The sequence below is a fragment of the Corticium candelabrum genome, chromosome 4 (assembly GCF_963422355.1).
Source record: "Corticium candelabrum chromosome 4, ooCorCand1.1, whole genome shotgun sequence".
Lineage (NCBI taxonomy): Eukaryota > Metazoa > Porifera > Homoscleromorpha > Homosclerophorida > Plakinidae > Corticium > Corticium candelabrum.
Window position 1 is genome coordinate 362,469 of NC_085088.1, and position 21,906 is coordinate 384,374.

Consider the following 21,906-nt stretch of genomic DNA (forward strand, 5'->3'; position numbering starts at 1 on the left):
AAAAGCGTAAGAAGTGACTGGCACAGGGATTGTCGACATCTGGGCCATTGGCACGCTAAGTACTATCACCAGACATGACAAAGAGCGCATGCGCTGCATTCCACTTATCTGTCCGTCCCTCCGCCCGTACGTCCCTACTGACACACTACTGTAACCCTAGCGCACGCGCGCTTCGGGTTAATTAATTGTCAGGACCTTAAGTTTTCCTGGGATATTGTACATCTAGGCATTTGTTGGTAGGTGACAGTCAAGAACAACCCTAAGAGTGCAGTAGATTGACCTGGCTATGCACTTTGAGCCATTAATCTGCTCACGCTAAAATGTCAATAATCATGCTACAATTAATGCTTGTCCAACAACATCAACTAAAACAGCAGACTAAATGTCGTACATCAACATGTCCTGAAGGTAATACCAATCAGAGCTTATTATATTTGTTCACATACCCAGTACGTGAGTTGCCATACTGAGTATTTCTTGCACTGTTATATTACTCATAATTGTTGAGTCTTTATCACATTTACAGAAATCCTGCCATTCTTGTAATGTATTCCCACGCATGTTACATCCTGCTGTATTGAAAGCAAGTGAGGTGTCATTAGGTGCATAGAACCTGTTGTTTGCTGTAGTCACTCCAGGAACAGCCTGACCAACACATGTATATGCATTTCCATTCAGAATAACTGTATTGTTAGAAAAGACGTCAGTCTTGAAACCATTTATCTGGAATGCAGCACCAACGCTGTACACGACAAGATTTCCAGTAGCTGTTCTGTTAACACCGTCTCTGTATTTGATGCCACCGTATACCAGTACATTTCCACTGTCATTGTATTGTGAACTGCCATCATCATGATCAATACAATATAATCCATGAGATGACCCCACAAAATTTCTATTGAAAATAAAGTTGCCCCTCAAATGGTGTGTTTCTGGACTAAGTTGAAGAACATTAGATCCATGGTCTACATTGGTAGATGAATAAAGGAAGGGTTGTCGATCCCAGCTATTAAATGCTCCATGATCTCCAGTCTCCCTTACCATGTTAAAGATGAGATTACCTTCTAAAGTTTCTCCTCCTGCAAAGCCATCATTGAAGTTAATTCCAGCTCTTGGACCATTGTAGATAACATTTTGTCTGATGGTATTGGCATGTGCAATTCCTTTGAAATATCCAGATGTTTGCTTGCCAAACACTCCAATATCATGGATATGATTCATTTCTATTAGATTGTAAGCAGGGTATGTGCCTGTTGTCCCATTCATGAGATCTGTTGAACCCGTAGACACCACAGCACTGTCACCACATGCAAAAAATTCACATCTACTGACTGTACTGTTTCGTACATAATTGGAAAAGAAGACTCCATTTCCTCCAACCTGGTCAAAAGTACACTCTTCAATATTAATCCTCTCTGCACCATCAATAAATACAGTGGCTCCCCTGTGTATCGACCAGTCACCACCCGATGGAACTTCATAGGATTCCATAAACGTTGTTGCAGTGTGAGTAAAAGTTAAACCTCGAAATGTAATGTCATGCACTGGTTGAGACATGGATCCTCGTAGAGACACAGCAGACTCTGATGTAGCAGCAATAATGTATGTATCACCACTCTTGAGGTTAGTTTTGTTGTCTGGCCATAAATATAACACATTTGTCGTCTCATCAAGAAACCATTCTCCAGCTGTGTCTAACTCCTCTTGGATGTTGTCAACATAGAAAGCCTGGCCACCAATAGAGCCCGATCCTCTGGCTTCCTGAAATCCTCCATAACTGAAGTGCATGATACTGTTACTGCTATTTATTGTGACATTCTGAATCTGAAATTGCCAACCGCCCCAAGAATTTGAATGAAACATGTGTACGATTCCTGTCTCAGGATGCTTCCAGCTTTTATTGACCTGAGTTCCATTAAAATACATACCCATTGGAACATTGGTATTCCAAAATGGATAGTTATAGGTTGTATTAAATCGATTTATTGTGCCATTCTCATAAGCACGAAAACCTTGCCAACTTTCTCTTTCGTCTGCAGGATATGGAAAGGATATATTTTGTGCCTTATCTAGTGGTCTGATGCTACCAGAACTTATCAGCTTGTTCGAAGTGGAACTAGAAATCTGAAGATTGATTGGAAACTGCTGCCCTGTAGCATGCTCTCCTCCATAATGTCCTGTTGCTCTTGAGTATCCCTCTCCTGGCACAAGAGGATTGCCATTAGGCCATCGAGCTCGAATCAAGCGAGTGTTGTTCTTCGTCTGCTCTTTATAGACAAACAAAGAATTGAATTTAATTCCTTGAGGAACAGAAGCATGCCACATTGTTTGTGATGCTTGCCAGTTTAAATTCAAAAGAGTTCCTCCACTGATCACCACCTTCTCGTTATTGTAAGCTTGGTATGTAACGGAAGCACTTGGACCTTGCCCGCTGTCCTCAAACGAGAGAATCCAATCTGTGGATTGAAAATACAAACCTTCACGAAGGTAGACTGTTATTGCTGGTCTGTTGGAAAGCGAATGAGATCTGACGGCTTTCTGTGCAGCAGCAAGAGATTTAAAAGGTTTTGATTTTGATCCTGGATTGTCATCAGATCCATCTTGCACAGACACGTAGTATTCAATACCATCATCACCATCCTGCTCAGCAATTGGTTGAGGTGTTGTGCACGCTTTCCTGGTAAGCGGAGCAATTCCGCACTGATTCAGACGAAGTGCGTTGTAAACTGATTGATGAAATCCGGCCGTCGCTGCACTGCCGTTCAATAATTTGCTTGCATATTGCAACGCTAGATGTCTTAGACCACAATCAACAGCTGGATTGACGCCCTATAAACACACAAGGATTAACCGTTATTGTTTGTTATACTGTCGCGTGATGACGGAATACGCTACCTCAAGAGCAGCAGCTGAAAGAACATTAAGGGCAGCAACAACCAACAACATCTCGCCTACCATTGCAGATGAGTACCAGGTAGATGAGTACAGTAACATTTTAGCACGTGACATCGCGTGACCCTGTATGTTGCATCATCTCTAGCATTCAATTCCATCCCTCTATTGCACACCCGACAAAACACAAACTTGTCTCTACTAATTGGCCACTCGTCTGTCTATTTGTCTGTCTTATTATTGTATGTTTGTCTGTCTGTCCACTCGAAGCTATACACAAGTTAGAACAACGTTAACCACGTACAGTACTTCCAAAACCATACTACGTATCTGAAGTTCCGTCTGTCAGTCTGTCTGCAGGTGACATGGCTTGCAAGTAAATTTGTACCTCCATTGATTCTCACTACAAAGGAATGTGCTCACTATCAGCACCTGTAATATTTATACATTTTAGCATGGCAATATAGTTATCTCTTGTTACAGTAATGTTGATGGCATGCTTCTCAAAACTCCTTCCAATCCTTTAGGAAGGGTAGTGTCCTCTTCTTCACTTCCAGTTCCTTCGACAAACTCCTCATATGTTGACTTTTCACGAAATGGTCGTTTACCAAGCAGTTCGATCATGTCATCTCGATTCAAAACCTCCCGCTCCAATAAATGTTGGCCAACCTAAGACACGAGGCACCAAATTAATTACATGCAAGTCAAATATTACAAAATTGTTCTCCATCCATTTGTTGACCTACCTTCTCAATCTTGTCCTTATGTACCAGCAACAGTTCTTGTGTCCGTTTGTATGCTCTTGATATCAATCCACGCACCTCCTCGTCGATCAGCTGTGCAGTAGCCTCACTGTAAGGCTTCTCAAATATTGGCTCCCCATCGCGAGGTAAGTCAAATGAAACATTGCCGATCTTCTCACTCATTCCAAAGACAGTAACCTGGTGTGAAGCAATAATTAAAGGTAATTAAATATTTTAAGAAACAGTCACACACAAACTGCAAAAACTCCACACACTGCAAGACAATGTTTGGTATGATCTGTTAGCAAACAGAATTAATTAGCAACACTGCCAAACAAGACTGCAGTATGGTGTGCTTAAAAGAAGTAGGTCACTATAAGAATAAACAATTTACATTCCACCAGCTACACTCAATATGTTTATACAAAACATCTTCACATCAAGTCGGCTGTAAACTTTTGACTAAGAAGAATGCATGTTTTTATCATTTTCATAGAATTGCTATGTTTAGTCTTTACATTTGACTGCATTGTGCAAAGATGACCACCAGCATTAATTAATGTTTACTCTACCTGTTGATAAGCGTTTCTGGTTACTTTGGCCAAATCATCTTGAGCACCACTTGTTATTTTACCAAAGAACATCTCCTCAGACACTCGACCTCCCAAAGTCATGCACATCCGATCAAACATCTAAAATGTAGATACAAGGATAAAAAGTAAAACAAGTATTACACAATAGAGCTGTTTGTTATCAACTAACTTCCTCTTTTGTGTAAAGATATTGTTCCCGAGGAAGGTACTGTGCATACCCAAGGCCTTTACCGCGTGGAATAATAGAAACCTGTAGACACAAAACTTATTACCGTTTGTCTGCATGTCTGTATCTCAATGTTCAAACACGGATTCTGCTTCAATACCTTCAGTAGTGGATCTGCATGTTCTAGAAACCAGCCAGCAATAGCATGACCAGCTTCATGATAAGCAACAGTCTTCTTTTCATCTGGATGAAGAACCTGTGTCTTTTTCTCCAACCCTAAAACCAAAACAACAGAATCACACAAACGTCATATTTTCCAATTATGCAGATTTGTCTTTGTACCTCCAATAACTCTCTCAATAGCCTGCTCAAAGTGCTTCCTTTCCACTCTCCGTTCCAAATGTCTTGCTGCAATAAGGGCAGCCTCATTACAAACATTTGCAATGTCTGCACCAGTAAATCCCGGAGTCAGAGCAGCCAACTGCCTTGACAACTGATCACGATCAAGATCTGTAGTTACTGGCTTCAAGTGAACTTTGAATATTGAGCACCTACAGACGATATCAGGCTATCTCATTTGTTGATGTCCAATCAAGAAAAGACTGCAACATAACCAACCTGCCTTTAATGTCTGGAGGAGTGATTGCTATTTGTCTATCAAATCTGCCAGGACGTAGCAAGGCAGGGTCCAAGATATCGTGTCGATTGGTTCCCGCCAGGACAACGACATTCGTAGCCTGTTCAAATCCTACCATAAAGATCAGCTTATACTACAGTGATTAAGGATACCCGTAATCGTCGAGTCTTCATATTGTTAGCAATTACATACAAATCACAGCAGTTGTCTAGAATCCAGTCAGTCACTCACAAAATATTTACACAATAATTACACATTTATAAGTGAACGCACCTACATCTCTGTGTCAAACTGATTAACATGTTGACAACTTTGCATATCATCTGGTCATGTAAATAATACATATAATATTACAGTAACTAAACCTGTTAAAGCTTTAAAGCTACTAGTAATCCTAGTCATTACAACTAACGGTAGACATTCCTCTTAAAATACATTAATAAAAGCCTGTGTGTCTGCTGTCCTACATTGTCTAGTCATAAGAGTACTTACCATCCATCTCTACTAGCAGCTGATTAAGAGTGTTTTCCCTTTCATCGTGTCCTCCAAACCTTCCAGCTTGTCCTCGTGCACGACCAACAGCATCGATCTCATCAATAAAGATAATACACGGTGCATTCTTACGAGCATTTGAAAACAAGTCTCGAACCTAAAATCAAATTCACAACTTGAGATATTCCAACAATATGTAGAAACCAACACGAGTCAACTCACTCGTGCGGGTCCCACACCAACAAACATCTCAAGAAATTCTGATCCAGAAATGCTGAGAAAAGGAACACCTGCTTCTCCTGCAACAGCTCGAGCCAATAATGTCTTGCCAGTTCCAGGAGGACCAGACAATATAGCACCCTACAACAGTAATACACTATATGAAGGTTAATCATGAAATTAGTTTAAATGCAGGCAACCAATAGAAGACATGCTTTACATCATTCCAGTTAGCATGATCCGCAAAGTAGTTCATTATTGAAATGCTATATTGTTCTTACTTTTGGTATTTTTGCCCCCAGTTCTTGATACTGCTTAGGATGTTTCAAAAAATTTACAAACTCCATTATTTCAATTTTTGCTTCCTCACAACCAGCAACATCACTACAACATGAACATATGTTAGAATAAGTAACAAAACGACATTACAATCACATACGCAAATTTTGTTTTAATATTTGTCTCCTTGTTTATAAACTTTGCTGTTGATTGTCCAATTCCAAAAATGCCCTACACAACAATTCAACAGCTGATACTGTTAGTATAAGTGCATCTCGTGTTTGCTGTTGCCTGTACCCCTGGCCCTCGAACACTTGATGAAACACGCCGACTCAAGAAGATGAAAGCGCCAATAAGGAGTAAACTGGGAGTTAGCTTAGACAGTTCCTTTCTGCACAAAATATACACAACATCTCAATTACATTGTAACAACTACAATATTCTAATTAATGTGGCAATTATGTCAAATTTAAATATAATAATATCAAACACATTAGTGCAAATATGAATCTAGCATACAAAGTGACACTGAAACTATACCACAAACATGTCTCAAGTACTAATATCCAGTGCAGTGTAGTGAGTCTATTCACCTAAAGCATTTTTTTGTAAATCTGTGATTGCGATTTTATAATCAAAGTTGATCAGACATGCATGCTGTTAATTAAGGCTGTAATTACTGACTGCTTATCTACTGCAAGCAGTTAGCATTAGTTCAGCATGAAGGTAGTCCTACATTTGTAAACTCAGCTTACAGCCTACTTTGCTTACTGTAAACTTACAACCATTCCATTTCTCTGACATAAGTGACAGGAAGATAACTAGCCGAGTCAATATTCAGTTCTTTCTGTGCAGCCTCCAGATTGCGTTCAAATGACTCGACACTCCCGATACGAAAACCCAAATATTGCTGTGTCTAAACGTAAATTGTAGTCTTCAACAGTAGGTATGCCTTGTTAATACTTTGTGGATAGAACTAACAGATAATGCAGCATCAGCCTTCAGATAGACACGAACATAGTTCTGATTGACAACAACAACTCTCTCGACCTAATAAAATAACAGTCAAACTGATAAACTGTGCATCTGTTATCAATGTATGTTTCATTTCTTGTAGAACAGACAACTTGTGTGTGTGTGTGTGTGTGTGTGTGTGTGTGTGTGTGTGTGTGTGTGTGTGTGTGTGTGTGTGTGTGTGTGTGTGTAATTAATTGCCTCATGCAACCAGAGTGTTATGTTTAATATTACATACTCCTAACAAATCTACTACAAACGCTCATTCCAGTACCCTAAATTCTAAATTTTAAAATTTTAAAAGTACACCATTAATTTATGAATGCATCATCCTACCTCTCCTCTATTCAAATAATGAACTTTGAATTCCTGCCAGTTAATTTCATTCGCCTGCTGTTGCCTCCTCAACAGAATGTAGCCAACAACAGCAGCAACACCAACAGTAATCAAAGTGTTTTTCGAAAAGTAGTTACGCCAGTCTTCATCTCCTTGATTAGGCGACCCGCCTCTATCATCCTTCGAGTTGTCAGATGTGAGTTTGTCAAACCCTAGTGAGCACGTCACATTACAGAAATCGCCACCAACGACGTTTGTGTGCATCTAACCTCTTGGAGGTTTGTCTGAAAACTGTCTAATGCTACAGACGGAAACAAATGGCCGAAATGCCCGCTGAAGCTGCAGAAGACGAGAAGAAACGATTCTAGATAACAAAAATTTACTGTTAAGATTGACTCACCGTAAAACGTTTACTATAAGTGCAAGAAGAGAGTCTACAGCTGTTTCGTCTGATCAACTGCTTTGTAGCACGTACACAAGCACCTAGCATCATCATTCAAGACGAGCAAGTTCCCGGATTGGTATTACGTAAACAGAGGTGAGTCACTGTAGACACGGTATTTCAAAACTACTAGTAACCATAGAGAGCTCGGTCGTTTAATGCTAGACATCTTTGTTAGGTCTAATTTCACGCAATACGAACGACCTTGGCCTCATTCACAATCACAAGACAATTTGTTAATTAATTAATTAAGCTGTTCCAAATATTAATACATTAATTAAAATTAATGTGGAGAGTCTATAGAGATAAGTTGCCCTTTGTAGGTATGCATACTAATTTTTTTGCCATCTTGTTAAAGGAATTACGTTCTCTGTTATATACTTAGTTAGCTCTGTTTGATTTTGAGGTGTCTATGTGTATGTGTGTATGTGTGTTTGTACGTATATTTCTCTCATTTGTGAGAGGCTGTACCTGTTGGTACGAAGTGAAATATATTATTATTATTATATGTGTCGTGCTCAACCAGATCAGTCTGGTTTGTAAAGTCTATTACAAGTACCGGAAGCAAACCCTGCTTCAGAAGTACTTAGACCATCACGGCTGTCTAGAAAGAAGACATGACTTTACGAAGGATCCGAGTAGATCCCAGAAGCACTGTTTTCTGTAAGTGCTGCAGGTTGTGATGACCTGGAATAATGTCCAGCCACCGTGCAATACCTGCGTGCACTGTGCCCAAAGCTCCCAAGACCACCGGAACTACCAGTGTTCGACAATGCCACATGCGGCTTGTCTCCACTCGCAAGTCGCTGTACTTCGCCAACTTCTCAGCATGTTTCTTGCCAATGTTGCCATCAGCAGGACAGCTGATATCAACAAGAAGACAAGTGTTTGTCTTCCTATTTCTGAGACAGATGTCTGGACGATTGGCTTTGATCTTCCTGGCAGTGGGGATGGTGGTATCCCACATCATAGTAATGTCATCCGTCTCCACAAGCCTATCAGGATGATGCCGGTACCATCTGCTCTCCACTGGAACCCCAAAATGGCGACAAACATCCCAGTGAATGATGGATGCCACCTGATTGTGTCGATCAGTGTAGTCCGTCGGTGCCAAAGCACTACAGCCTGCCACAATGTGGTCGACTGTTTCCAGGCCTACACTGCATATGCGGCAAGTAGGACTGACATCACGATGTAGAATCTTGCGCTCACAGTACCGAGTCCGAAGAGCTTGGTCTTGAGCAGCAACAACCAGTCCCTCAGTTGCAGCAGGAAGATTCGCTGCCTTTATCCATCCGTAGGTCTCTTTCATGTCCACTGGCGGTTGCTCAGTGAGACAACGATACTGCCTGTGCATAGGCTTCCCGCTCCAGGACCGCACACAAACAGAACTGCGACACTTACGGTAATGTCTCGCATCTGTTTCAGGTGCTTGCTCGAAGCCACCTTCAACCGAGATGGATGCATTCCTGTGTAAGCTCTGCGACTTGTCGTCCGAAGCAAGACTCCTTCGCAGCTGTGCAGTAAACCGACAAGCCATGTGCTTGATCAAGTGTGAAGATTTTCCAGAGTCACACTCCCGTATCATCTGCATGAAAGGATCAGAACTGTCAGCAAGGTAACAGTTCAGCCTCACAACCTCACAATACAAGATTGATATGTCGACTCAATCTGTTGTAACCCCCTACATATTATTATATGTGTCGTTATGCCCCTCCATAATGGGCAAGTGGGGTCTTTGCCCCCATCTGGGTGCCCACCAACCCGGCAGGTGAGCCCAGCGGGGTACATGTTTCCGTGTAGTCCATACGGCGATCAATGACTAGCCAATTCTATATAGATTGCAGGCATTACGGTGACCGCGTACTCGATACAGCACGCCTAGTGGATATCAACGACCACCAGGAAAGCACTGGACGTCATCGTCAACGGACCGTTCGCCAGACCACAGAAACTCCCCAACGACTGAAACAAGTCATAGTCTCATGGATAAAGCTAGAGAAACATGAGAAAGAAAGACAGACAAGTTTCACAATTTACTGTCGTCACTGGGGTTTGAACCCCCAAACCATGGAGTGGTAGCCATTGTCGCTAACCACTAAGTGACGGCGGTAACTATATTATTTTTATTATTATTATTATTATTATTATTATTATTAATTCAGATGCAAATGACAATCTGAATATCAAGGTCATATTATTTGATAGTAGACAATTTATCATAAACTTATAGGGCATGCATACTTGAATGCTTGTGCTAACACATTAATTAATGATCAATCTTTTGGTATATGCCCATGCAGCCTGATTTTTTCTACAGAATGTACTAATCTTGAGTTTACACTTTGCAATAAAGTAAAACTGTCTCTCCGATAAGCCCATTTAGAAGATGAGCATGCATCACACATAGTGTATTCATCACAACCCTAATAATGTAAGTAGTAGGTTTGTATGTGCACACCTCTACTTGCAACATCAACATCAATACAAAAATAACAAAAACATTATTCTATGTATGCAAAGCAGTGTGCAAATGTTTGGCACTTGGCTGCAAGATAAGCACCCAAATCACAATCATGTGTCACTTGTTTGGTTCTGCTTCTTCCTCATTCTCAGTTTCCTTAGTTTCCTCTTTTTTAGTTTCCATATTTTCAGACATTTCTCCCCCTTGTCTACTTTCCTAGTTATAAAAAGACAGCAAATATGATCATTCTCATTATGCACTATAGTCTGAAATTTTCATCTAAAATGAGTTATTCATAGTTTCTTGACTAAACTCAAGAAAGACACATCAGCAGGCAAAAAACAGACAACGTAGCAGGCATGCAACCATGCTGGTAGTCAAAACAGACAGATGCAAGAAGTGAGCAGACAGCATTAATAAATTTCAAGTTGTACCTCAGCTGTAGGTGTATCCTGTTTCTCTTCTTCTTTGTGAGGTACTAGAATGATTTTCCCAACATTTAGCCTGTCGTGCATTCTCTTTTGTGCTGCAGCAACCTGTCAACGCACACTTGTTGAACACAATTACAAGATCAAGAACGGGTGGTTAACTACCATACTTGAGCAAACGAGTAAACAGAGTCAATACGTGGCTTGATTGCACCTTCTTCATATAACTGCAGCAATTTAGTTGCAGCTTCTTTAGCTTGTGGAACTCCAAACAAACCACCAAGATCAAAGCCGGCTATAGGTTTGAACCAAGTAAGTTCAATGGATCAACCTTGTCTGTCAGAAACCACTATAATGAAACAGCTACCAGTCAAACAACACATATACTGCAGCCTTGATAAAATTAAATGAAAACAATACTCCTGGTCATGCTACATTATGCTAGATGAGTAGCCCATTTTTTGCTCAAACAGATATTAGATGTTCACTTTTTACGTCTTTAGTTCTCAGTTGTCACCTAGTACCTGCTTAGCCAAGTTGAAATAGTTCTTGCTTTCAGTAACTACGTTTGCAAAACCTGAACAGACAAACCATCGAGTTACCAAATATGTATGCTGTCTGTCTATATAATGCTCACCAAACAAAACAGTAATTCCAAGTGGACGAAGCAGATTTACACCTTTTTTGACATCTTTCCCACCCAAAGGATCCAACACAATGTCAACACCATCTGGTGAGATACTAGAAATACAAAATAGGTAACATCATTGGTACCTCCATAATTGACCATATTCAGTAAGATAAGAAGAACCTTCTCACTGCCTGCTCATAGTCAACTGAACGATAATCAATAGGATGGTCTACACCGGCTTGTCGAATTGTTTCATGCTAAAAATACAATAAATGCCAACTGTCAAACGCAAGTAAATAAACCTTGACTTCTGTACAACACAAAGTTTAGTGCCCATACAGTGTGCATGTGGTTTCACAATACATAACAAATCATTTCCCCAACTATCTTGCACTGTACATCTGCCAAAATTTCTTAATTGTGTGATCAATAAATATCTCAACACTCTACAAATTCAACTGTTATATCAAGATAATATCTCAAACAGCAATATACATAACTGATGTCATAATTTTAAGTTCACCTGATATGAGGCAATTTATCTTAATTAAAAGTTTAATGGCAATGAAAATTTTTGATGAACTCTCTATTTACATGATTCTTGGCTAAGTCTTGCATGTCATAGCATGCCCACCTAAAGTACTATGCCTATGCTTTCACTGTAGAAGGTAGGTTCAAGTTACTAATGTGCATGTTTTTGTGTTTATACCTGTGCATGCACACATGCACACACACACACACACACACACACACACACACACACACACACGTCCTCATTGAAACACTTCTACTGCCTAGCATCAGACTGAACACGTCTTTGTGCCACACTAACATCCAATGCCTTGCAAAAAGTCTCTATTCAATAGTTTCCCAAAATGGTGTGTAGTACCTGACAGATACCCCCTAGAGCATCTTGCAGCAATAATTATGCGATTACCTTTGAAGAAGATGCAGTTCCAAAGATAGTCACATTCTCGACAGTTCGAGCTAACTGAGTGACAGCTGTTCCCTGAGAGGACATTTCTCATCAATAACAAAAAAACGTGACATAAAATGATAAAACTGACCACACCACCTGCAGCCATGTGCACAAGAATTTTCTTGCCTGGACTAAGGTGAGCAACATCAAACAGCATCATGTAGGCAGTGATATAGTTGACAGGAATAGCTGCTGCTTCCTCAAACGACATTGAATCAGGAATAGGAAATACGTGATCAAACTTCAACACAATCTTTTCAGACCAGCTACCATGACCAGGAACACAAACAACTCGTTGTCCTACCTATAATTAAGCAGTGGGGTAAGAATTAAGTTGCGATGTTGTGATAATGCCGTAAGACTATACAGTATTCAGTAATTCTCATTCGTTTTCACTAGTAGCTAAACAATGTTATAGTGGCTGAATGCTCGTGTGTGTGTGTGTGTGTGTGTGTGTGTGTGTGTGTGTGTGTGTGTGTGTGTGTGTGTGTGTGTGTGTGTGTGTGTGTGTGTGTAACATAGACAACACTAAACTTTTAATGTCCCCTCATACACCAATATCACACTGCCTCTATCCTGCCTGCTACTTCTATAGTACTCATGCATACACTTATATTAAATTAATACCTGGTACATGTACACAAAATGTACAAAATTATTAGACTCCTACCCAGTCCTCTCCTCGCGCGCTCCACGTGTTTTAGCACGTGCTTTTTGTTACCACTAGCTAGTTTGTTCTCCTTGTTCCTTGTTCTCCTCAACAAAAAGCACGTTCTAAACACGTGGAGCGCGCGCAAGGAGAGGACTGGGTACGAGTCTACAAAATGATGATCTGACAAATAATTTATATTCAATGTACGAATAACGCATCGAGTACGAGGCAACTAGTTCTTTGAACTTACTTCAAGTCCTGTCACGTTGTCTCCCAGAGATTCGACGGTTCCAGAACATTCAAATCCCGGAATGTATGGAAGAGTCGGTGATCGTCTGTACAAACCCTGTCTCATCATTAACTCTGCAAAATTCAACCCACTGCACGGCAAGAAAAGTGTATAGGGAGATGTTTGAGAAGAAATGTGCAAATGACAGACCATGCTTGCACTGCAACTCGCACTTCTCCGTCACCAGGCGACGTCACTGGCGTGTTCTTCACTTGCAACTTGTCATATCCACCGTGTCCTACAAGCCAGATAGCTTTGCAAGTTTCGGTAGAGGTCGGTTGGTCGGCGTCAGCACTGGCCGTCGCCATAATTAAGGCGTGACAACACGTGGTATGTAGATTTTGCGCATGCGTTATAAACTAGAGTAAACATTGATTTTGCAACTTCTTACCATATGGCGGATGGTCTGCATGGCTACGCGAGACTAACCTTCAATTACAACAAAAATGCTGTGTCAGTGAGAATCAGAGGTTTTAGGGTTAGGGTTGGGTTCAAGGGTTCAAGTCAACTAGCATTTGTCTGATTACTGTACACACTAGGCATAAACATCAAATATCAGCTTGGATGAAACTACTTGTGACACTTCAAAACGTGTGTGGTTGCAACCGGTGAATTGCTAAACTTCAATTTAATCGCTGAACGCTCAAATAGTGACCTCTCATTTTTACCTCAGTAACATGGGGATATACCTAGTCAGCTTAGTGACCAAGTTGTCAATGCTACGAACCATAACTACCAGTGCATCAACACAACTTCTCTTTGTGTTCAAGCTGCCGTTTCATCAGCTTTTGCTTCCCCGTCTTCCTGCTTTGCCTCTCCATCTTCCGTCTTCACTTCTGCTGGTTTGCCTACCTTTTCCTTATCAGTCTCTCCAGCAGTCGTCTCTGCAGGCTTGCTGTCTGCTTCACCACTGGCTGCCTCTTCAGGCTTACTATCTCCATCTGCCTTTCCATCATCAGTCGGTTTGTCTTCAGATGGTTTCTCGTCACTATTTGGTTTCTCCTCATCACCTCCCTTCTCTTCATTTTCTGCTTTAGCCTCTCCATCAGATTTAGAACTAGTACTACCACCCTTGTTCTACACCAAATCATACTGATATCATTAGAACACAGTACATCACACTCCACAACATTCACCTTTCGAACAGACTTCCTCGCTGCCTTCTCAGCTTTCTCGGCTTCAGCTTTCTGTTTTGCATCTTGTACAGCCTTTTCCTCCTCCTCTATTACTGGAACAAGAATAACTGCCCCAACGTTAGCTCCATCGTGAACTTTCTTCTGAGCATCAGCAACCTTGACAACAATGAGAATAGGAACAAAGAGTGAGTGTGGACACATACAACACGCACAGAAGCCACCAAACCCAAGTAAACAAGAGTGCCATAATCATTACAACATGACAAAACCAATCAAGAACAAGAACAAACCACTCTTGAAAGAAAACCAAGCTATCCCTATTGACCTGAACTATAATGACAACTCACATTCCTGAAAGAAAAAACTGAATCCACTCTGGGCTTAAGTTTTCCCTGCTCACACAAACTGAGCAGCTCCTTGATGATCTCCCTACTCAAATCAGTGCCAATTAGAGGCACAACATTCACTCCAGCCACACTCTTGTTGCCATCAATAAGAGTAGATCCCTCAAACTTTGTGGCTGGACCCAGTTTCTGCACAGTACACACACATCACAGTACACAAATCACATAGAAGTGATTATGCAAACAAACTTGTTTAGCTGCACTGAACAAACCGCCCCCTGCTGAACTAGCGGAGCCTATTAGCGAGAAACAAATTGCATACAGATGCAACATTACAACTTCTACCTGTTTTAAGATCTACTGTACTATACTAACCGTACATAACCAGTGTACCAAGAGGCTTCAGAAGATTGAGTCCCTTTTTTAAGTCTTTGCCAGCGGCAGACTCAACTACGACTTCTACACCATCGGTAGCCGTCCTACAAGTAACAACAGCAACATAATAAAGACTGAGCTGATAGCAACAGTAACAACAGCTCACTCTCGAACTATTCGGTCATAATCTGGAACTCGGACATCAATAGGGTGATCGACGCCATTCTCTTTGACTACGTCGTGCTACAAGATTTCAACCGCGGAAGTCACATGACGTGTAGACAACACAACCAACACAAATAAACAAACTTGGGGCTCCGGAGCAATACCAAATACGACAACTTCTGGGACATTCTTTGCTAACTGCGTCGCAGCGAATCCCTAAAACAAGAAACGCGTAGACACAAAGTTCCGGCATACTTCCGAGTAGGCACGTGACTTACTATTCCACCACCAGCCCGGTGAATCAGCACGGACTGTCCTTTCTGAAGGTTGGCGTGACGGTGAAGTGTCAAATACGCGGTAATATAGTCAAACGCCAATCCGGCAGCCTGTTGGAACGTCAGCGATTCGGGTATTGCATAAGCGTCCGTCGCCGGCACCACAAGTCGTTCCACCCAACAACTCAAAGAATGAACGACCACAACGCGTTGCCCGACCTGTAAAGCACCTCACTTCAAATACTTTCGTCGAATCTCGCGTTCGAACGCAACGACTAGCCTCTAACGATTGCACGTTGTCGCCGACTGCGTCGACGGTCCCTGCGCACTGAAAGCCGGGAACGAACGGCGGTGTAGACAATTTCAACTGTCCATGACGTACTTGCCAGTCGGCTGCAGTCACGCCGCTAGAAAACAACGTCGACAGCGACAAATGAGAGATAAGAGAGCACGCAAAGGTGGTTCATTCTTACCATGCCTCCACCTTCACTCGTACTTCACCCTCACCTGGAGGCTTCACTGCTGCTTCCTGCATCTGTATTTTGCCTCCGCGAAGTGCGTGCACTACCCTGCATGTTTCCTGAGCTTCTGCTTGCGGTTCGGTTGTCGCATGCTCTTGCCCACCTTCAGCCATTCCGTGCGCTTACCGGAGCTCTCGCCGTCTGCCAAATAGCTACGCCTGCGCAGATTATCATTGTGGCGGTCACGTGCTCGAAGCATTCTATTTTGCATGCAACGTCATCGAGATCTAATGTTGTAATCAGAACTAGAGCCAGTTCCGTCATCTGCATGGAATTGACTCATTCATTGTGCACTTACGCATAAAGAGTAGTGGAAGATCATTATTTCGTAGACTTCTTGCTTACGAATATAGCAAAACGAACAGGCTAGTCCTAGCTGTTGAAATCAACTAAGGGACTAGGGGGGATTCCCCCCAAAAACGCTGAGGTGGCAATCCTTCGGTAGGTAGCGACCCTAGCAGCACTTCCTAGATGTCGAAATGTCCGAGTATTCTGCGCAAGTAGAAGCGGCTGTGGTGAGATCTAATGACATCCTATCTATCAGATGGCATTTACTTAGTAGTCACGTCCGTCAGGCACGATTGAAGACGTCAAACTCTGACGCAACATTTAAGGCGTTGCTGCGGGATGTCAGTGATATCGTCCGTTCCATCTTGTCTGGCTGCCGTGGCTCGTACGACTACAATCAATGGTCACCAAAAAGAATAGAACTGAGTTAGCCAGATATGTAGCTAAATCTAGTGCAACAGCTAGTGGATGACAACTTCGTCTGTCGTTATCATTAGCAAAGTTGAACAGAGAAAACCAAGCCACAGATGATCTAAAAACGTTGCTCCTGGCTCTGGGGTTTGACGACGATCACCAAGTCACGTGATTTGCCATCCTACCAGTCTTTGCATTAGTATTTTTGTTTTTCCGTTTTCTTAGAGACCGAGCTGCATGGTTATCACTCATGTCAATGCAAATGTTCTCGGTACATTCCTGGATGAGACGGCTCGAATACTTCAGCATGTAGAAGGTCTCACAACGTCTGCTTTCCCTACCACCGACTGGCCGGCTGCAGGTTTGCCTTATACTTCACTAGAGTACACCGCACTATACCATAATTGCAGCTCTGTTAATTAATTAATGTATCTACTGTATAGTTACAGACGAGAAATTGCAAAGAGAAGATTACTGGGAACCGTTGGCTGATGATCACCCTCAGATGAGAGTCCTCGCTCGATATTACGCTGATCGCCACTCTACCGTCTCACCAAGTACTGTAGATGCCAGTGGAAACTAAAGTCAAATTTGTGATGTCGCTTGTTGTTTTCTTGTTACAGCGGACGATAGTTTCAAGATTGCTGCCGTCTTTTCCTTCTATTTCTGTACCGTTTTCGTGTCTCTTCCCATCTTCTTGCAATATCTTCATTCATGTGGTCCAGTCGATCGTCTGTGTCGATGGCTGCGAGTAGCAAAAGAGCAGATCGATACATCTGCCGTACTGCTAAGTCTTCTGCTCTCCTCGACTCCTCAAAGATCGCATTTTGAGAAAACGATGCGCAAAGTCGAAAATTTTGCCCAATATACTGCATTCGTGCCAAATTTCAAGGAAGATTTTCAGGTCATACAGGAAGATGCCAATGGTCTGCTCCTAGAGTTGAAGAAGGAAATGGAAAAATCCTCAACACTCGGACTGATCTTTCGGTATTCCTACAATCTGTCCCGACTTATCAGTCGAGTAACTCCGGTCACTATCTTTATGCCCTTGCATGCGCCCAACATTTCAGGCGACTGCGTACGTAGCTTCTGTCGTAGTGCCAGAGAGATCAAACTGCACGTCAGTGCAGACTATCAAGCCACAGTAGACGAGACATGCACATTTCTTTCCAAACACGAAGAAAGACTGGCATACGATGAGCTGTCTTCTCTACTCATTAAACTAGCAGAGAATTTGATTGATAGTATGAGATCGAGTGCGACAGTAGAAGCAAGCACGGCTGTTCCTGCGGACTACTACCCTTGCAGTGAAGGTACAGAGCAGCCGCCCGCTGACAGTGAAAGAATGGTGCGGATGTTGGGAACAGCAACTGGTAAGAACAATTTCAACTCTAGAGCTAAATACACTTATAAATAGAGTGTGCAGAAATACAACAGTTAGATAAAAGTGTTCCGACTGACCGTCTTCATGTTGTGTACAGATGTGGATGTAGATGTGACGGGGAGAGACAACGTGATGTGCACAGAAGCTTTGCACCTGGGCATTTCGCAAAAAGAGTATGAGGAAGCGTTTTATCGTCAGTTGGACGTCGACACAGAAGATCAACCTCAGAATCATGTGAAGCGCAGCGAAGCCACACCACCCGTACCTCCATCTCTTGTACAGCCAATTGCACATCAACGCCACACTGCCAACAGATGCGACCAAGCAGAAGACGACGTGACAACAAAGACTGCGAGAGAGGTGTATACTGCGTCAAATGTGCCTCTAGCGTGGCCAGAAGATGATTCTGGACTGGCTACGTGCGAGCAATCAAGCCAACAAGTTAGTGATGATTCAGACGGACAAGAGACGGTGTGTGACAGAAACGAGGGTAACTTAGCAAGACAAATAGGTAGTAGTCTACAGAGAGCCGAAACAGCAGCAACTGGGCAAACAAGTCACAAACGTCAGCATGAGGATCAAAAGATTAGAAGAAGACAAGTTGAAGAGTCTGGTAGCTGCAGTAGCGCTGCCCAGAATTTCACTGAGATCATCCAAGCCGCCCCCGAGGCGTTCAGTTTGGCTCAAAAAGCTACTCAAGACAAACTGGAGGAAGAGATAGGAAAGAAAAACGAACTAGAACAATTGCTCAACTCTCCAACATCACAGCCGCTCCCCCGTGCACGTGACGAGTTGCAGAAAGGAATCCAAACGATCACCTACAAAATTGCAAGTTTGCAGGAAAATGTTCAAAGGTGGAAGAGGCTCTTCGCCATAGCACGCTCACTAACGAAACAGAAGAAAGAGAAAAGTGTCGCCGACACTGAGACACAGAATACGTTAGCCACCTAAAAGAGCTGCAATTGAACTGATTACTCAAATTGCTAACAGTAGCCTTCGATGTAACTAGATGTATTTAGGCATATCTCTGGGCATATCACGCCGATAGCACATACTAGCAACACTGCAGATCCGGCATTTCCTATCTTAGTAGTGCTAGACATGTATGTCTGCATATTGCTCTATACCTCATCTGTTTGAGGGTCTAAGTACACCATTCTTTTGGTAAACTGGTGGTATCCGAAATTTGCTCTCACTTGCCATGGAACAATCATTGTGTACATAAAGTGTGTGATCAAACATATAATATGCTATATGTATGACTGTCTGCTTCCTTGTTCATTACATAACGAGGCAAAACGGTAAAGAAAAGTGAAGTACCTATAAGTATTCCTTGCTGCCTGTATATCTTCAAGTCTATATATACCCAAGCACAGAAACAAGAGCCTGCATGGTGTTTCAGGTGAAAAAAGAATGGCACGAGTCGGCAAAATCAATGTAGAGTACTAACACATGCAGGATACCCAGCCAAACCCTATAGAGTCTGTGCTCAGATATTAGCATGCACGTAAATATAGCAAACCGTTGTCTAGATAGAGTCTAAGACCCTTGAGACACAATGCAACACTGTTTCTCTACCTATTCTAGATTGCTAAAAGCAACAATATCGCACGTCTTTTGCTACGTCAACAAAACAAACTAAATGACAGCACATTTTAACACGCAACGTCAGCAAGACATCACTTGTTGCACTACTCTACTTAATAAGTACATGTTCAATCCATAGAAATTGAAATGAAGTGTCAAAGTCCAAGCAGGAAGATGTAAAGAAACGAAACCTGATCTACTCACAAGTCAAGTACTGGCTTGATAAGTTACAAGTGCTTAATGTTCATTTCTCTGTGTGGTTAAATGGTTTCAAGTGCGTTAAGTTAGTTATGTGGTTGAGGATACTCTACTGCAGTACAATCATGCCTGTAGGTCATGCTTACCTACAATAGTTAACTTAAGCCTATTGTAGAGATTCCTGTGCATAACTTAATGCTCTTTGAAAAGAATTACTCATCGATAAAACTTGTGTTATATAAATTAGTCATCAATCATAGTTGGTTGGAGCAACTAAACAAGCTGTTAATTAAGTGTGACCCTCCGCTATATAGCAGCTAGACTACCTTACAACTATAAACTACCTTATTACAGTAGTCAGGTGAAGCACAACGTGCAGATTTACTGTAATTAAGGTTTCACTGTGGTCTTGGTTATCATCTAGACAGACTACAGCATGCAATTGGATTCCAACCTATAACTGAAAGAGTTAGCTAATGCGCACAATTCTATCAACTGTCTGCTAGCTGTAATAAAGCAAGATGATACACACGTGACCTACAACAGCTGCGTGCTCTCATACACACACATACGATACACTTCACCAGATCTCCTCTCCAACACCTTATAGTAATGGCTGGTCTCTTCAGTGAGCTGTACGTAATTTCGCTATAGTTCCTATAACCACTACAAATCTACTCTGTGGACGTGTTCCCTGCTTGTGTCTAAAACTAACTAACATTAGAGCTTAACAAGACACTTAACTGCAGTGCTAGGACTAGCTATCCCATCCTGAGTAATCTATCATTGGCGAGCTGTATTGGCTCCAACTTGCTGCAAGCATCACACATCATAGGCAAACTTTCTCCAACTATCAATGCATACAATCATCTACAAGACTACGGATGATACCAATTCCGTCTACTACCTAGTAGCCCTCTGTAAACAGTCGCTCCAGAGAATGAATGAGAATGCTCACAGAAACGCATGGAAAATGTATGAATGTGAAATGAATAATTACGTTGAAAAGCATTAGAGATCAATAGAATCCCGTTAACATTCTTCCAGCAGAAGAAGAAAGACTCTCAATGGTCCCCAGGTGAGCTGACAACTTTCGTCTGGGGCACTACACTGTTTCCCTCCTCAGACAAGTGTGTTTACAGCTCTGAAGACCTACAAGCTCTAGAAGCCCTAGAAGCCCTATAGTTAATTGCTCTTACTGCTAACCCCGTTGTACTACAAACTCCAGCTTCCGTCCATAATCCTCAAGATGAGACAGGGCGTATTTCTCAATCACAACCTTTGCTAGAAAAATGAAGGTCTTCAGACAGGTCAACAGCAAGATCCTCTACAACAGCAGGTATCACAGATGAATAATCAACCCATAACCTCTACTACGCCCATCAACTAGGCCAACAAAGAGCAACTGAGCAATACTTATGTTAATACAATTCTAACCTAGAGATCGTATCAAAGGTAACAAAAGTCATATTTGCTTTACTGCATTGAGAAGTTTCGATTTAGATTCTCAAGTTCCCAACAGTGACTAAGTCCAGGCAGGGACTCTGGTTAGCTGCACTATGCGCCCCAGTCATCAATTTAGCACAACAAAGCCGGAATTCTGTTGCTCAACAACGTCATTCCGAAGGCTTCAAACGTAAAAACGGGATGTTACGTAACTAACGGGCCGTTCATTTATCCTGAACGGGGACAAACTGAGGAAACATTACAAAACTCTATATCATAACCCTTGGTATTCCCTAAACGCCTGTCTAGCATCTAGTATATAATGACACCTCACAGATAAGTAAAGTAGAGCAATCTACTGACTGGAGCTGAAGTACAGTGTAGTAACCCAAAGACAAGGCAATGAGAACAGTCGAGGTATGCACTATGGCAATCCACTATTTAAGTATGCAAGTAATTCTCTAATTTTAATGTTTAGACGATTTTTGCAACAGCAGTGATAACTCTGGCATTCTGC

General features: G+C 41.9%; 5 protein-coding genes across 5 annotated transcripts; 1 reads left to right on the forward strand and 4 right to left on the reverse strand.

Moving 5' to 3' along the window:
- Positions 1 to 246: 246 nt before the first annotated feature.
- Positions 247 to 3,183, reverse strand: LOC134177998 (uncharacterized). The gene is made up of 2 exons (XM_062644779.1): positions 2,896 to 3,183; positions 247 to 2,829 (listed from the first exon to the last, which is right to left on the reverse strand). The coding sequence occupies exons 1-2, from the start codon at positions 3,007 to 3,009 to the stop codon at positions 439 to 441; spliced, it is 2,505 nt and encodes an 834-aa protein (XP_062500763.1). The 5' UTR covers positions 3,010 to 3,183; the 3' UTR covers positions 247 to 438.
- An 86-nt stretch (positions 3,184 to 3,269) lies between these two features.
- LOC134177999 (AFG3-like protein 2) lies at positions 3,270 to 7,875 on the reverse strand. The gene is made up of 17 exons (XM_062644780.1): positions 7,772 to 7,875; positions 7,641 to 7,710; positions 7,372 to 7,583; positions 7,003 to 7,071; positions 6,804 to 6,937; positions 6,319 to 6,412; positions 6,182 to 6,252; positions 6,024 to 6,126; positions 5,746 to 5,883; positions 5,524 to 5,680; positions 5,013 to 5,142; positions 4,737 to 4,945; positions 4,555 to 4,670; positions 4,398 to 4,478; positions 4,208 to 4,327; positions 3,639 to 3,833; positions 3,270 to 3,561 (listed from the first exon to the last, which is right to left on the reverse strand). The coding sequence occupies exons 1-17, from the start codon at positions 7,865 to 7,867 to the stop codon at positions 3,370 to 3,372; spliced, it is 2,187 nt and encodes a 728-aa protein (XP_062500764.1). The 5' UTR covers positions 7,868 to 7,875; the 3' UTR covers positions 3,270 to 3,369.
- A 2,306-nt stretch (positions 7,876 to 10,181) lies between these two features.
- Positions 10,182 to 13,583, reverse strand: LOC134177936 (synaptic vesicle membrane protein VAT-1 homolog). The gene is made up of 10 exons (XM_062644713.1): positions 13,407 to 13,583; positions 13,218 to 13,347; positions 12,404 to 12,619; positions 12,274 to 12,345; positions 11,517 to 11,593; positions 11,343 to 11,446; positions 11,230 to 11,282; positions 10,876 to 11,004; positions 10,712 to 10,813; positions 10,182 to 10,493 (listed from the first exon to the last, which is right to left on the reverse strand). The coding sequence occupies exons 1-10, from the start codon at positions 13,562 to 13,564 to the stop codon at positions 10,395 to 10,397; spliced, it is 1,140 nt and encodes a 379-aa protein (XP_062500697.1). The 5' UTR covers positions 13,565 to 13,583; the 3' UTR covers positions 10,182 to 10,394.
- A 282-nt stretch (positions 13,584 to 13,865) lies between these two features.
- Positions 13,866 to 16,225, reverse strand: LOC134178879 (synaptic vesicle membrane protein VAT-1 homolog). The gene is made up of 10 exons (XM_062645789.1): positions 16,025 to 16,225; positions 15,832 to 15,958; positions 15,555 to 15,770; positions 15,421 to 15,492; positions 15,278 to 15,354; positions 15,112 to 15,215; positions 14,986 to 15,032; positions 14,740 to 14,925; positions 14,393 to 14,548; positions 13,866 to 14,333 (listed from the first exon to the last, which is right to left on the reverse strand). The coding sequence occupies exons 1-10, from the start codon at positions 16,183 to 16,185 to the stop codon at positions 14,022 to 14,024; spliced, it is 1,458 nt and encodes a 485-aa protein (XP_062501773.1). The 5' UTR covers positions 16,186 to 16,225; the 3' UTR covers positions 13,866 to 14,021.
- Positions 16,226 to 16,414: 189 nt separating this feature from the next.
- Positions 16,415 to 19,429, forward strand: LOC134178931 (uncharacterized). Its single transcript, XM_062645845.1, has 7 exons — positions 16,415 to 16,587; positions 16,648 to 16,786; positions 16,858 to 16,937; positions 17,000 to 17,135; positions 17,218 to 17,331; positions 17,398 to 18,147; positions 18,256 to 19,429. The coding sequence occupies exons 1-7, from the start codon at positions 16,552 to 16,554 to the stop codon at positions 19,107 to 19,109; spliced, it is 2,109 nt and encodes a 702-aa protein (XP_062501829.1). The 5' UTR covers positions 16,415 to 16,551; the 3' UTR covers positions 19,110 to 19,429.
- The last annotated feature ends 2,477 nt before the right edge of the window (positions 19,430 to 21,906 follow it).

Coding starts and splice junctions, on each gene's coding strand:
- LOC134177998 (XM_062644779.1), bottom strand. CDS start 3,009: ATGTCACGTGCTAAAATGTTACTGTACTCATCTACCTGGTACTCATCT. Junction 2,830..2,895: donor TTTCAGCTGCTGCTCTTGAG/GTAGCGTATTCC, acceptor GTGTGTTTATAG/GGCGTCAATCCAGCTGTTGA.
- LOC134177999 (XM_062644780.1), bottom strand. CDS start 7,867: ATGATGATGCTAGGTGCTTGTGTACGTGCTACAAAGCAGTTGATCAGA. Junction 7,072..7,371: donor ATTATTTGAATAGAGGAGAG/GTAGGATGATGC, acceptor TTATTTTATTAG/GTCGAGAGAGTTGTTGTTGT. Junction 6,253..6,318: donor CAAGTGTTCGAGGGCCAGGG/GTACAGGCAACA, acceptor ATTGTTGTGTAG/GGCATTTTTGGAATTGGACA.
- LOC134177936 (XM_062644713.1), bottom strand. CDS start 13,564: ATGGCGACGGCCAGTGCTGACGCCGACCAACCGACCTCTACCGAAACT. Junction 11,283..11,342: donor TGGAATTACTGTTTTGTTTG/GTGAGCATTATA, acceptor TTGTCTGTTCAG/GTTTTGCAAACGTAGTTACT. Junction 10,814..10,875: donor CTGTTTACTCGTTTGCTCAA/GTATGGTAGTTA, acceptor GTGCGTTGACAG/GTTGCTGCAGCACAAAAGAG.
- LOC134178879 (XM_062645789.1), bottom strand. CDS start 16,185: ATGGCTGAAGGTGGGCAAGAGCATGCGACAACCGAACCGCAAGCAGAA. Junction 15,355..15,420: donor GTATTGCTCCGGAGCCCCAA/GTTTGTTTATTT, acceptor GAAATCTTGTAG/CACGACGTAGTCAAAGAGAA. Junction 14,334..14,392: donor CGAGGAAGTCTGTTCGAAAG/GTGAATGTTGTG, acceptor GATTTGGTGTAG/AACAAGGGTGGTAGTACTAG.
- LOC134178931 (XM_062645845.1), top strand. CDS start 16,552: ATGTCCGAGTATTCTGCGCAAGTAGAAGCGGCTGTG. Junction 16,938..16,999: donor GGTTTGACGACGATCACCAA/GTCACGTGATTT, acceptor CCGTTTTCTTAG/AGACCGAGCTGCATGGTTAT. Junction 17,332..17,397: donor CCACTCTACCGTCTCACCAA/GTACTGTAGATG, acceptor TTCTTGTTACAG/CGGACGATAGTTTCAAGATT.